The sequence below is a fragment of the Pygocentrus nattereri genome, chromosome 22 (genome assembly GCF_015220715.1).
Source record: "Pygocentrus nattereri isolate fPygNat1 chromosome 22, fPygNat1.pri, whole genome shotgun sequence".
NCBI classification, from domain to species: domain Eukaryota; kingdom Metazoa; phylum Chordata; class Actinopteri; order Characiformes; family Serrasalmidae; genus Pygocentrus; species Pygocentrus nattereri.
The window spans coordinates 12896246-12910543 of record NC_051232.1 but is presented as its reverse complement, the minus strand read 5'-3'; the positions used below and the strand labels follow the sequence as shown (position 1 = coordinate 12910543).

General features: G+C 42.4%; 1 protein-coding gene across 2 annotated transcripts; it reads right to left on the bottom strand.

Annotated features, from left to right (window-relative positions):
- Window positions 1-748: 748 nt before the first annotated feature.
- On the bottom strand, window positions 749-13752 carry LOC108416595 (CD209 antigen-like protein C). 2 transcript variants are annotated; one of them, XM_037532635.1, is made up of 5 exons: window positions 13510-13752; window positions 2190-2441; window positions 1632-1777; window positions 1207-1316; window positions 749-1111 (listed from the first exon to the last, which is right to left on the bottom strand). In XM_037532635.1, the coding sequence occupies exons 1-5, from the start codon at window positions 13679-13681 to the stop codon at window positions 967-969; spliced, it is 825 nt and encodes a 274-aa protein (XP_037388532.1). In that variant the 5' UTR covers window positions 13682-13752; the 3' UTR covers window positions 749-966. The 2 variants fall into 2 exon arrangements, with proteins under 2 accessions (XP_037388532.1, XP_037388531.1); XM_037532634.1 differs by lacking the exon at window positions 13510-13752 and adding an exon at window positions 9276-9610.
- Between the last annotated feature and the right edge of the window lie 546 nt (window positions 13753-14298).

The following is a 14298-nucleotide window of genomic DNA, read 5'->3' as shown; positions in this document are numbered from 1 at the left end:
CCTCACATCACATTTAGTGAAATGGTCAAATCTAAATACCTGGAAATAATTCAAACATAAAGATGACAACATTGTGCAGTATAAATAATTTGAGCTTAGACATGTACGTTCATGAGCAGTGAAAAAGGTGGTAAAGTCAGACATCAAGGCACGGCTTCCCCCAGGAGTGATTTTAACAGAAACAAAAAGTCTCTGAGACTAAAACACAGAGAGTCATCACTATAGAGTGATCAGTTCATTGAGTTCAACATGCAAATGCAATACAGTTGAAAAAGTATGTGGCTCTCCTGGAATTTTGCCTTATTTAAAAATCCTTTGTTTATTGCAAAGGCAATTATCAGTTTGGTAACATATTAAAATGTCTATAAACTGCAGCCCAGGCGATGAACCAGGCCTTCTGTAATCTTCTACAGAGAGTTCAGTCTTTTAATCTGTCACGATTGGCCCCTCCCAGTCCTGTCCATGTGTCCGTGTTTTGGTTTAGCCCATGTGCATTTGTTTTGGTTTAGCCCCCTCCTTTTCTGACTCCACCCCTGATTGTCTCCACCTGTTTTCCACCTGTCCCTCGGTTTCACTGTGTATTTAAGCCCTGTGTTTGCCTCTTGTGCTTGCTGGTCTTTGTTGGTTATTCTGGTTACTGTGTGTTGTTTGAACCTGCTTATTGTTTATTGTTTGTCTGTCATGTTTGCCCCCCCGTTCAGTCCGTATTGGCTCTATGACCCTGGACCCTTACGACTATGACCCTGGATTTGCCCATAATAAATCTCGCTTATCGCAGCACGTGCGTTCGCCTCCTCGCTCCCTGTTACATAAACAGGCTGGGCTTTGTTTTAACATCAGAATTATCCCTGTTTACACTACTATAAATAAACAAACAGGTATAATCAGAACACAGGCCAAATCTAATTAGTAGACAGACAGTTATTAAATACATAAATAACTGCTGCTTCAACTGTTAACATGCAGCTATTCATATATTCTCTTCTCACAGATACAAACAAATTTGTTATTACAGAAATAATTAGCCCAGCTGTAAACAGGATCAGACGCATGGCCAGTTACAACACAGTCTTCATCTCCTGAACTGTTGGGTTCTCCAGATCTCCAGAACCTGAAAGAGAGAATCAGAGAGTCACTGTGTTCATCAGATCAGTGAGTAGTAAAAGTCAGTAACTCCATCATGAGTTCAGATCAGTGGTCTCTTACTTAGTGGTCAGTGCTGAGCCATCCACCCATTTCCAGACACCCTCTGTCTCACTGTCTGTCAGACCAATCCAAGCCTTCTGACCTCTTCTTCTAAACTTCTCAATAAAGTCCTGTTGAATGTAATAACTGTGTAATAACTGCTTATACATTCCCAGCACCCCTCTACACACACTCTTCATACTCACCTGATCATGAACACAACATCTAACATGTTTCCTCAGTTAGAATCAGCCCTGTTGTTTAAGCAGGAAGCAGATAAATTACTGTAAACTGTTCTAACCCAGTCTGAAGCACGAGTGATCATTTAAAAGCAGTTTAGACTGAAAGTACAATAAACTCTACAGGTGGAAAGTGAGCAGAATTTTAAAAGGCACTTCATTCTCTCTCTCTCTCTCTCTTTCTCTCTCTCTCTCTCTCTCTCTCACCTGTTCCTCTCTGCTGTTGATGATCAGCAGGTCTGCTCCTCTCTCTCTGCAGTCCTCTCTGCTCTTCTTCCAGGTTTTAGTCTCAGTAGAGATGTAGTAAATACTGTAGTTGTAGTAGCTCCATTCTGGTTTGTTAATGTGTTTCTCTGTTCAGTCAGAATGTAAGATGTGAGCCGTGTTCACACCAGCACATTCATAATAAGAGTTTGAGGACAACACGCTCAGTTAACTGGGATTTCCACCCATTTTTCAGCGAAATTCAATCACTGAGATGTGAACAAATTCAGTCAGAGTGAAATATAATAGTACATAGTACAGAAACTTACGTCACTACAGTGGAGGGGACAGGAACAAAGGGAGGAGCTTTAGATGCATTGATTGCTTCAGATATCTGATTCCTATCTCCATCATTGACTTGTGTAGTTTCTCTAGAGCAGCACATCAAACTTCACACCACTTTGAATGAATTTGTTTATATCTTAATAACTGAAATAAGCAGATTAAAAAAATCAGTGGAAGATTTAAAACTGTCTTATTTAAAGAGTTTATATCACTTACCCAGCTCAGACATCCCCTTCTGTAATGCATCTCTCTGTGTCTGTAACTGGTCTCTCTCTATGGTCAGGTTGGTGTAACTGGTCTGTAACTGGTCTCTCTCTTTGGTCAGGTTGGTCTGTAACTGCTCTTTTGACGTCATCAAGCTGTAAAGTTTGATCCACAGTGCTATGGTGGCCGTCAGCAGGAGGACACACAGCAGCCCCAGACACACTGCAGTCAGTCTGTAGAATCTGCTGTCTGCAGTGTGACTCTCTATACACACAGAGATACATGAGCTTTAGTCATAACTGATAATCACTGTTTACGACTGAGAGCGCGTCACTGCGAGCGACTGAGAGCGAGTCAGTGCGGTAACGTTTGTTGTATTAGCATTTAAATCAACAAGAAGCGGTAAGTGGCTAAATATCATGGCTTCTCCTGGTTGCTTCGTCTGCGCAGAGTGTGGCATGTTTAGCTTAACGCCCTTTTCCGCCTCTAGGGATAGCGATAGCGTTTGTACTAAGTGCCAGCTAGTTAGCTGTCTGGTGGAGAAGGTCGACCAGTTAGAAGTGCGTATCCGGGGATTATTAAGGGATAGGCAGCCAGAGGCAGCGTTAGCAACCCCCGGTACCCTAGGGAGAGTTAGCACCCCCTTGACTCCGGCGTCAGAGCCCTCACAGCGGGGCGAATGGGTGACGACTCGGCGGTCTAGCCGGAAAGCTAAGGCTAATGCTAACGCTGAGGCCAAAGCTAGCCCACCGGAACACCACGCTCCTCCCATTCGCGTGTCAAACAGGTTTGCCCCGCTCAGTGAAGCCCCCACTGTGAAGCCTGTTAAAAGCACTCTGGTCATAGGAGACTCGATTGTTCGACACGTGAAGTTAGCTACTCCTTTAGGGGCGCCAGCGGTTACAGTTAGATGTTTATCGGGAGCCAGAGCGCCGGACATTAGTGGCAACCTTAGATTAGCTGCTAAGAGATATTCGAGGATAGTTATTCATGTAGGGGCCAACGATATCCGTCTGCGGCAGTCAGAGGTAACTAAGGCTAATATTAGAGAGGTGGTTAAACAGGCCCAAACGATGTCCGATGCCGTAATCTGCTCTGGCCCCATCCCAATGCGGCACGGCGCTGAGCTCTACAGCAGGCTTACGGCGTTAAACTACTGGATGTCCAAGTGGTGTTCCGAAAATCAAGTGGGCTTTATAGATAATTGGTTATGTTTTGAGGGCAAGCCTGGTCTCATAGGTAGGGATGGTGTCCACCCCACGCGGGAGGGTGCTGCCTTACTTTCGTGCAGCATAGCACATAGTCTTTTAGTTAGTCGGCAGAGTAGTGTAAACCGCTGCTGACAGTCCAGAGCCGGGACCAGGCCGCAGACAGACAGGCTAAACCGACCGTCTGCGATCCGCCTTGAGGCGTCACCCAAGATTAATCGTATTGAGACTGTGTCTTTGCCCCGAATTAAAACTAAATTTAATCATAGAAAAACTCAATCAGTCCGCTTAAATAACCTTATCAACATATATCCATGTTCTGATGATAGCACTAGCACCTTAAATCTAAAACTTGGACTACTTAATATAAGATCACTAAACTCTAAAGCAGTCGTCGTAAATGAAATTATAAGCGATCATAAATTTGACTTTTTTTGTCTTACTGAAATGTGGGTTAGACCAGACGAATATTTAGCTTTAAATGAAGCCACGCCTGTAGGCTATAATTATGCACATAGGCCAAGACTATCAGGCAAGGGAGGTGGAGTCTGTATAATATACCAAAATACTCTCGATATTAGTCAGAAACAATGTGACACTTTCACTTCCTTTGAGGTCCTCTCTATTCACGTCACAAATCCGGTCACAAAAAAGAAGGCGTTCTCATTATTTAACATTTACAGACCACCAGGGCCATACTCTGAATTTATAAAAGAATTTAGTGACTTCGCTGCAAACCTGGCTGTGTGTAATGATAAAGTAATAATTGTAGGGGATTTTAATATTCACTTTGAGAAGGTAGACGACCCATTAAAAAGGGCATTTACCTCAATCCTAGACTCAGTTGGTCTTACCCAAAATGTAACCGGGTCGACACACGACTGTAGTCATACGTTAGATTTGGTTTTGACACTAGGTCTTAACATAGACAAGCTGAATATCCTACCGCAAACCACAGCGATCTCCGACCATTACTTAATTTCGTATGAGCTACGATTTAGCCATAATATATATACGTCCCCTCGTTATTCAACAAAGCGCACAATAAAACCTTTTACCGCCCTACAATTTATAGAAAATCTCCCAGAGTTATCAACCCCAGTCTCCACTCCATCAGATCCAATGGAACTAGATTCACTAACCGATTATTTAGAAAATACATTACGATCCACTTTAGAAAATGTGGCCCCACTTAAAATAAAAAGAATAAGGCAGAAAAAGCTCGCCCCGTGGTACAACGATAAAACCCGGACCTTAAAACAAACAGCTCGGAAATTAGAGCGGAAATGGCGTCATACCAAACTAGAAGTGTTCCACACTGCCTGGAAGGACAGCCTTATAGAGTATAGAAATGCTCTCACTGAAGCTCGCTCAGCATATCTGGCCTCGCTGATCGAGAATAATAAGTATAATCCTAGAGTTCTGTTTAATGTGATTTCCCAAATCACACAAAATCAGGCAGGTAATGAACCAGAAATCCCAGCAACTCTCACCAGTGAAGTTTTTATGGACTTCTTTAATAATAAAATTGATAATATTAGACAACAAATTCAACCCACAGTATCAAATTCAAATCCAGCTTGGCTGTCATCTGACTTGGCTGATATAGAACAAAACACAGCTGTAGAAAAGAATCTGGAAACCTTTTACCCACTCCCACAGCTGGAGCTAGAGAAGATTATCTCCTCTGCAAATTGCACAACCTGCACACTCGATGCAATTCCATCAAAATTACTTAAAGAAGTACTGCCAGCCATTATAAACCCTATTTTAACTATAGTAAACTCGTCCCTTAGTCTGGGCCATGTACCCAAAGCTTTTAAACTAGCAGTTATCAAACCTCTGATCAAGAAACCAAATCTTGATGTCACCGTTTTGTCTAATTACAGGCCTGTCTCTAACTTACCGTTTATATCTAAGATCTTAGAAAAAGCTGTGGCCCAACAACTTAGTTCATATCTACATAAGAACCATATATATGAAAAATTCCAGTCTGGATTCAGGCCACACCACAGCACTGAGACGGCTCTAGTTAAGATAACTAATGATCTTTTTCTTGCCTCTGATCAAGGCTGCGTATCCCTGTTAGTGCTACTTGACCTCAGTGCGGCTTTTGATACAATAGACCACAATATTCTCTTAGAAAGGTTAGAAAACATGGTTGGAGTCACAGGGACGGCCCTATCATGGTTCAGATCTTACCTATCAGAACGTTATCAGTTTGTTAGGGTAAACAATTTATCTTCCACTTATTCAAAAGTGAGATTTGGAGTTCCGCAGGGCTCTATATTAGGACCTTTATTATTTACCCTATACATGTTACCGTTAGGCACAGTTATAAGTAACCATGGCGTAAACTTTCATTGTTATGCAGACGATACTCAACTGTACATATCAGCCAAGCCTGATGACCAATACAGGTTAAAGAAAATGGAGGACTGTGTAAAAGACGTGAAAGGCTGGATGTCACAGAACTTCCTCCTACTAAACAGTAACAAAACAGAGGTTCTCCTTCTGGGTCCAAAATTAGCAAGAAGTAAATCACCAGATTTAATCTTAAATCTCGCCGACTTTCCAGCCACACCTGGATCAGCAGCAAAAAATCTTGGCGTTATAATAGATTCAGATTTATCATTCGATCAACACATAGGCAGCATCACTAGGACAGCTTTTCTACATCTTCGCAACATTGCCAAGATCAGAAATGCCCTGTCCCTGCGTGATGCAGAAACACTAGTACACGCCTTTATTACTTCTAGGCTAGACTACTGTAACGCACTACTGTCAGGATGCACGAGCAGGAATTTAAACAAACTCCAACTAGTCCAAAACGCCGCAGCCAGGGTCCTCACTAAAACTAGAAAATTTGAACATATCAGTCCAGTGCTATCATCACTTCATTGGCTACCTATTAAATTCCGTATTGATTATAAAATCCTTTTATTGACGTATAAAGCCCTACATGGTCTCGCTCCCGAGTACCTGCAAGACCTTATTTCTCATTATGAGCCATCACGACCACTCAGATCCCAGAGCGCTGGATTATTAATAGTCCCCAAAATTCAGAAGGTTTCAGCTGGGGGAAGAGCTTTTTCTTATAAAGCCCCCAAACTCTGGAATGATCTTCCAGAAACTGTTCGGGACTCAGACACAGTCTCAATCTTTAAGACTAGGCTGAAAACTCACTTGTTCAGTTTAGCTTTTGGTAGCTAATGTTCCCCCCTTAGATAAAGGTAGCAGATCCAGGGGTCCATGGACACAGGGAATTATAGTAAACTGAGGCGCTGGTGCTGTCGTCCCGCTGCTCGCACGCGGTCACTCAAGTTTGTGGACGGTGGAGTGGAGGGATGCCGAACTGTTTCAGAGTGCTGCCGTGTCTGTGTGTCCTTCTGGTTCTCTCCTTTCAGTTAAGCTGTCATAGTCAGATCTGCCGGAGTCGTTAGCCACACTCTGTAAATGTTTACATTCCCTGTTTATGTACAAATGGATAGAACAAAACTAATTCCATTTACCTACTTTCTTTCCGAGTACACAATCACCCATATGACCGGCTGGACACTGAAGGACGACGGACTGCCAAGCCCTCCTGCTACCTACTTCAGACCAGCTGCCCATGCCCCAACCACCTACCTCGGATGAGCTGCCCACCCTACGCTGATGTTTTCATAGACTCCTAGTTATTCATAATACCAATATTACTGCTGTTAATATTAGTAATAAAATCACTTGTAGGTAGTTTGACCAGAGGAGGATGGGTCCCCCCTGGTGAGCCTGGTTCCTCCCAAGGTTTCTTCCTCAGTTCTGAGGGAGTTTTTCCTTGCCACTGTTTGCCTCTGGCTTGCCCACCGGGGGGTTTCTGTACATTCTTAGAGTTCTCTTGAAACTTTTTCTTTTTTGAAACTCTGTAAAGCTGCTTTGTGACAACATCCGTTGTAAAAAAGCGCTATACAAATAAATTTGATTTGATTTGATTTGATTAAAGCGTCACCATTACAGTAAGAGATACAAATCTCTCTTTTCCTTTTTCTCATATGGACCCTGTACAGTGCCTTGGGTTTCTATGAAAAACATTCAAGCAAATTCTCCAAACTCCAATTTGTGTTTTTGTTATTCATTTTTAAACTGTGACCCATCAGGATGTTAAAGGATGACAGCTGGAGGCTCAGCTGAGATATTAAACGACTATAAATACTTTTCCCATAATGCTTTAAATCAGTTAGTATCATGTTTAATAAATGCCCACAACAGGTTAGTTTATAGGAGCATCTACCTTTCCTGCCAAAATGTTTCAGTCAGTTTTTTTGCAGGCTTTTATGTACACTCACCGGCCACTTTATTAGATACACCTTGCTAGTAAAAGGTTGGACTCTCTTCTGCCTCCAGAACTGACTTAATGCCATGCCAACCATGCCACGTTCAAAGTCACTTAAATCACCTTTCTTCCCCATTCTGGTGCTCGGTTTGCACTTCAACAAGTTGTCTTGACCACCTCTACACACCTTAATGCGCTGAGTTGCGGCCATGTGATTGGCTGATTAGCTCTTTGTGTTAACATGCAATTGAACAGGTCCTACATTTTTATCAAACCTCTGATTTTTTCCATTTCTGCCTGCTATATCTGAAGCTACACCATGAGTTAAAACTGCTTCAAAATAGGAAAGGACACAGTGTCATTGATACATAGCTCCAAAAGCTTCTTGAGTTCTAATAGAGCCAGTGGTGTCCAACATTTTACACTCCTGTCTGTGATCTTTGGGCCCTCAGGCAGCACTGCATTAAACCAAACACAGTTCTGTAGTAGAACTTACTGCATGGGCTCAGGAACGCTTCAGAAAACCAGTGTCTGTGAACACAGTTTGTCGCTGCATCAACAAAAGTCCAACTCTAAAAACACTGCCACCTTCTCTGACCTCGAGATCATTCAAGATCAACTGAAGTGAAATGGAAAAGTGCCCTGTGGTCGAATCTAAATTTTTTTGGAAATCATAGTCGTGTCCTCTGTGCTAAAAGGAAGAGGGACGATCTGAGTTGTCAGAAGTGCACAGATCAAACGTCAGCGTCTGTGATGGTGTGGGGGTGCATTTGCACACATAGCGTGGATGACCTTCACATCTATGAAGTCACCGTTAATGCTGAATAACACATACAGCTTTTCGAGCAACATATGCTGCCTTCCAGATGACGTCTTTTTCAGGGAAGGTGTTGCTTATTTCAAGCAGAAAAATGCCAAAACTAAATGTACACATATTACAAAAGCATCTACAAACCTCTACAGTAAAACACTCCAGGCAGTAAACTGGCCTGCCTGCAGTCCAGACTTGCCCACTATTGAAAACATCTAGTGCATTATGAAATGAAAAGTGTGACAAAGCAGACACGTAACTGTAACACATATAACTACTTTTTTACTGTAGTACTTTAGTGTATTCCTACTTATTCAGTGTATTTAATATATTCATATACTATCTTATTTTTTTCTTAAATTTTATTGGTAACTGGAGGAACAGCAAAGTAATTTTCATTGTAACTGCATGTTTCTGCTGGACATGTGACAATAAAACTCTTGAATCTTGAATTTTAAAAGAAGAGGTGATGCAACACAGTGGTAAACTTGCCCCCATCCCAGCGTTCTTGAAACGTGAGGCATCCAATTCAAATTGGACATATATTTTCAGAAAAAAATAAAGTTTCTCAGTTTCAACACTTGATATTCTGCATTTCTCAGTTCAATATCAGGTTTAAAGGATTTGAACATCATTGCATTCTGCATTATTTAAACTTTACACAGTGTCCAAAGATTTTTGTAAAGGAGGTTGAATCTTGTGGTGCAGTAATGCTGTAATAGTAGTAATACTGATTTAAATGATTGGTGTAAAAGGAGATCTGTTACCTTTTTTCCGTGTTTGCTGGGTTTTCTTTGTGTTGGTGTCTTCTGTCTCTGTGATGGGGTCATGACCTCTAACACTGTCTGCACTCTCATAGATAACCATCATCTGCTCCACATTATCTCCTCTATGAGCATCTGCACTCTCATAAAGATCCACCACCATCTCCACTTTATCTTCTTTGCTGAGCTCCTCAATGCAGGTAACATCATCATAAACACTGTCAGACATTTCTGACCTATAAAAGACTGAAGCACTGAATTACTGCGTCTCTGTCTGTAAAAACACTACAGTGCTGCACTTCCTGGTTAGTTTAACCGCTAATAAAGGAAGTGACCAAGCAAGCAGAACTCTGTTTAAACTGTTTCCTGTGTAGGATGGAACTGTGAACAGTGAAGCTTTCATACTCTGCCTTGCAGTCTGTTCTCACCTACTACAATAACGCATTTAGTGTAAATAAATGTGAAATGAGTTCAGTTTCTATGTCTATATTCATGGGTTTCATGTATGAGGTTGAATGTCCAGGACATAATGTCATTCTACTTTTTTGAAGTCAGTAGCGGCAGTTCAGTTCTCTCTTTCACTCATAGATGAGCTGAAGGCACTCATAGTCCCATTCAACAAAGTGAGCCAAAGCAATGCAATGCTTTAACAGACAGTGGGCCGAATTCAGGCATGGTGGCGTGGTGGGTAGCGCTGTCGCCTCACAGCGAGGAGGGCCTGGGTTTGATTCCCTGTCCGGGTGACCGGGGTCCTCTCTGTGTGGAATTTGCCTGTTCTCCCTGTGTCTGCGTGGGTTTCCTCCAGGTTCTCTGGTTTCCTCCCACAGTCCAAAGACATGCAGTCAGGCCAATTGGACATGCTAAATTGCCCCTAGGTGTGAGTGACTGTCTGTCTGTCTGCCCTGCAATGGACTGGCAACCCAGGGTGTATCCTGCCTTCCGCCCGAAGACAGCTGCTCCAGCACCGTAAACCGAAATTCTCATCCTTTGCTACTGCATAGCTCAAGTCAAGACCATCTTAAGGGTCCAGGCTGGCTTTGCTTTAAGCTGCTTCTCGTGCTAAACTGGCAGTGTTTCTTATTTTTAGCGAATGTGTTATTCATGTTCCACTTATTAGTCTGACATGAGGTTACAGACTTTAAGTTCCATGCACTTTTCTTGGTTGGAGATGGTGAACAGGAAGTCCATCATAATGTTCAGTTTTTTGATATTTAAAGCAGCGTTACACGAGGTTTGGCTCTTGGGGTTATAAGCAAAGGGCAGATACTGGCTTTCATGTTGGAACCACACGGGGGCGCCAACCACCTCTTTTATGCTTGTATTAACTGAGGTGAGGGGCTCAACTGGAAGAGAGAGACCAACAGCTGGAAACGTGAGAGCGGTGGACGTGGGTATGGATATATGTGTACAGGGTGAGTCAAAAGTCAAAGGACACCGTTTTATTTTATTTCATATTTTATGCTGTCACAAGCCTCCACGATGCGGTGCTGTACATACACATACACACACACACACACAAACACAGACACACACACACAGACAAACACACAGCCAGCCATTATCTGTCTTCTGTAGATTCATGGCACCCCCTAGCGTTTCCCAGTGCTGTGTGATCTAACGGGATAGACACAGCTTCTCTTGAACTCTGTGCGGTTAAATACGGTTAGTATACGGTCAAAACAGACAGCACAGCAGCGACTTCAACTCTCTGTGACTGTCTGTATGATGTCTGTGGTCTGATTGATATGTTAGATGTACGGAGGCTCAGCCTGCAGCCCTCTAGCGCCCCCTCTAGGGCCCGGAACCGTTGGTCGTTACACAAATGTGGGGACCAAAAACACAGACGGACCGTCGTGTGAGCTTCACACCACGTGTGCGGAGAGGAGCGGCTGAACAGCAGGCATGGTGAGAGGGGTTTAAACACGCTCTGTAAAGAGAACCAGGGCTTCTGCCGCGTCGTGTAGTCTTTATACACAGCACTGTCTCCTCTGTCGCTGTAGCCGAAGGCAGTGAAGGCGAAGGCGAAGGCGAAGGTGGAAAATAAGGTGATTCACCCGTACAGCAGAAATTTTAACGGATTAGTGTGCTCAACTGATGTGAAAGACTAAAAATGGTGATGGTATAAACGGGGATCCGATCAGATGAAGTCATCTTCTTACTCGAATTTCCCCGTTCCATCTTAAATGGTCAGATGTAGCTACTGCACTCGTTAAATTAAACGTTTAAGGTGTAAACAAAGTCATTCAGAGTGGTTTGGTGTGAAATGCTCTTTAGGAGAAACTTACAAAGTCAGAATTGTTCACAGTGGTGGTGATGGGAACCAGACGTCTATATCCATTAATGCCTCTAAAAGCTGCCTCATTGCTGTCAACATTGCATATTAAATAAGCAGAAGATTCATGTAGGTTTACTAATGGTTTTGGATGATAAAGTGGCTCTATCTGTGTGGAAATCAGCAGCCCTGGTTGTTCTATAATTTAAACCATCATGTTTTTCAGTACTGAGTTCACCCATTTATAGTATGACTGAACTCAGATGAAATATGAAATGGGTATAAAGATATTTCTGGCTTCAACCCTCCATTTTTACACTCCTTTGGTCCTTCATGTATGCCCTTGGTCTGGCGTCACTTCTTACAAAGACTCTTTGGCTGGTTTCTATACAAATGTTTCTCAAATGCTTTGTGCATTTATGATATTTAAGCAGAATTAATCATACTTATATCAACTACAGCTGTGTGAAGAAACTTTAGATGACGTAGGCTAGCATGTTCAGAAGCTGCATCAAAACAAGCAACAGAGAGTCTGAAGTCATTTTTACTTCCCAAGTAAAATTATTTTTACAATAATTTGTCATGGGACCCTTATAATGGTAGTTAACAGATTTCTAAGCCATGTTTTCTTTGAGGTGTTTTTTCCAGGGTGAGACCCTGATCCGTTTCCCTGGTTATCATATTACAGAGTCACCTGTGTTGTCAACTGCCAGTTTTCTGACTCTTGCCTGTGATGGCGGAGTGTTGGACTGTCCGTGATAAAGCAGCCTGCCTATTCATTGCAGTTTAAATGTGTTTCACTATTACAACATTAAAACAAACCAAAAAGGAAATATAAAAAAGCACATGCTAAATATGACATATTCAAAATTAAACATTTGTCACTGACCAATCAAAATCTTAAATCTGTGAGGGGTTATCTAATGCCATGTTCACTCTGAACCAGGGGTGTCCAGTCTTATCCACAAAGGACCACTGTGGCTGCAAGTGTTCAGCTCTAAGAAGCAGGAGTACAACTCATTCAACCACAAATTATCATGTGATCTCCTGCTTTGTTAGAACGAAAACCTACAGCTACAGAGTCCCTTTTCCAGATAAGATTGGACACCCCTGCCCTTCACAATTTTAGCCCTTTTATGACATCACAATCTTTTTGCCCATTTATCCAGAACAGCATTTGTGAGGTCAGACACTGATGTTGGATGTGAGGGCCTAGCTCACAATCTCTGTTCTAGTTCATCCCAAAAGTGTTTGATGGGGATTAGGTCAGGGCTCTGTGCTGGCCAGTCAAGTTCTTCCACACCAAACGTACACAAGCAGGCCTTTATGGGGCTTGTTTTGTGCACTGGGATACATGCTGGAGCAGAAAAGGGTGTTCCCCAAACTGCTTCCACATAGTAGAAACCATGCAGTTGTCCAAAATGTATATATGCTGAAGCATTAAGGTTTCCCATCACTGGTGCTAAGGGATCTGGGCCAACCCATGAGAAACAACCCGATTGCATTATACCTCCTCCACCAAACTTTACAGGTGGCACAAAGCAGTCAGGCAGGTAACGTTCTCCTGACATTCGCCAAACCCAGATTCATCCATCAGACTGATCATCCGTCAGACAGAGAAGCATGATTCATCACTCCAAATAATAAATTTCCGCTGCTCCAGAGTCCAGTGGCAGCATGCTTTACACCACACAATTACAGTGTATAGATAAGCTGATGAGTAATGACTCTGTTGTTAAAAGTGGATGTGTGTGAGGGCTGCATACCACTTATTTAGAAGGTTTTTGTTGGTGAACGCAGATAAAACAGACCTCATTAATTGTCCTCTACAGGAAACTGCAGTACAACACTGAACTGAAAATGTTTCATACAGTATAATAATTGGATAATTAGTATGTTGTGGTGCAGTGATGCTGCTTGAGAACTGTACTATGTCTAAATGATGCGTATAAAAGTATTTCTTACCTTTTTTCTTTGTTCGTAGGGTTTTCTTTATGTTGGCATCCTCTGTGTCTGTGTTGGGGTCATGACCTCTAACAGCATCAACACTCTCATAATAAACCACAACCATCTCTGTTAAATCTTCTGTGTTCAGCTCCTCAATCCAGAGATGATCATCATAAACACTCTGAGACATTTCTGACCTGTAAAAGACTAAAACAGTGACTTACTGCGTCTCTGTGTAAAAACACCCCAGTGCTGCACTTCCTGGCTAGTTTAACTGTTAATAAAGGAAGTGAACAAGTGAACAGAGCTCTGTTTAAACTGTTTCCTGTGTGAGGTCGAGCTGTGAATACAGTGATGTTTTCATGCTCTGCCTCGCAGTCCATTCTGACCAGTACCACATCATCAGGTTATGGGCTTCTGGGTGTAAATGGTTGTTTGGTTAATCAAGGCCTCTGCAGCACCACAGTGGCAGCATAGCCACAATGTTGTCACATCACCACCTATCTCAACATAAACTCCAAGCACCAGGACAGCGTTTCCCGATAAAGCATGCATCTGTTCTTGACAATCAAAACATTAACCCCAGTGAAGATGAGATATATTACTGTCAGTGGATCACTGACAGAGATGGGGGAGTAGCTAAGTAGTACTTTATTAGCTAAGCACTGCTTTTTGTAATTAACTACAAATTTTAGTAGCTAATAGCTTTACCCACTAAAGTTTTATGAAATGTAGCTAGTAGCTGTATAACCTACATATTGTTGTGTAGCTATAGAGCCCGTTCCACCTTAAATGGTGCCTAAGGCA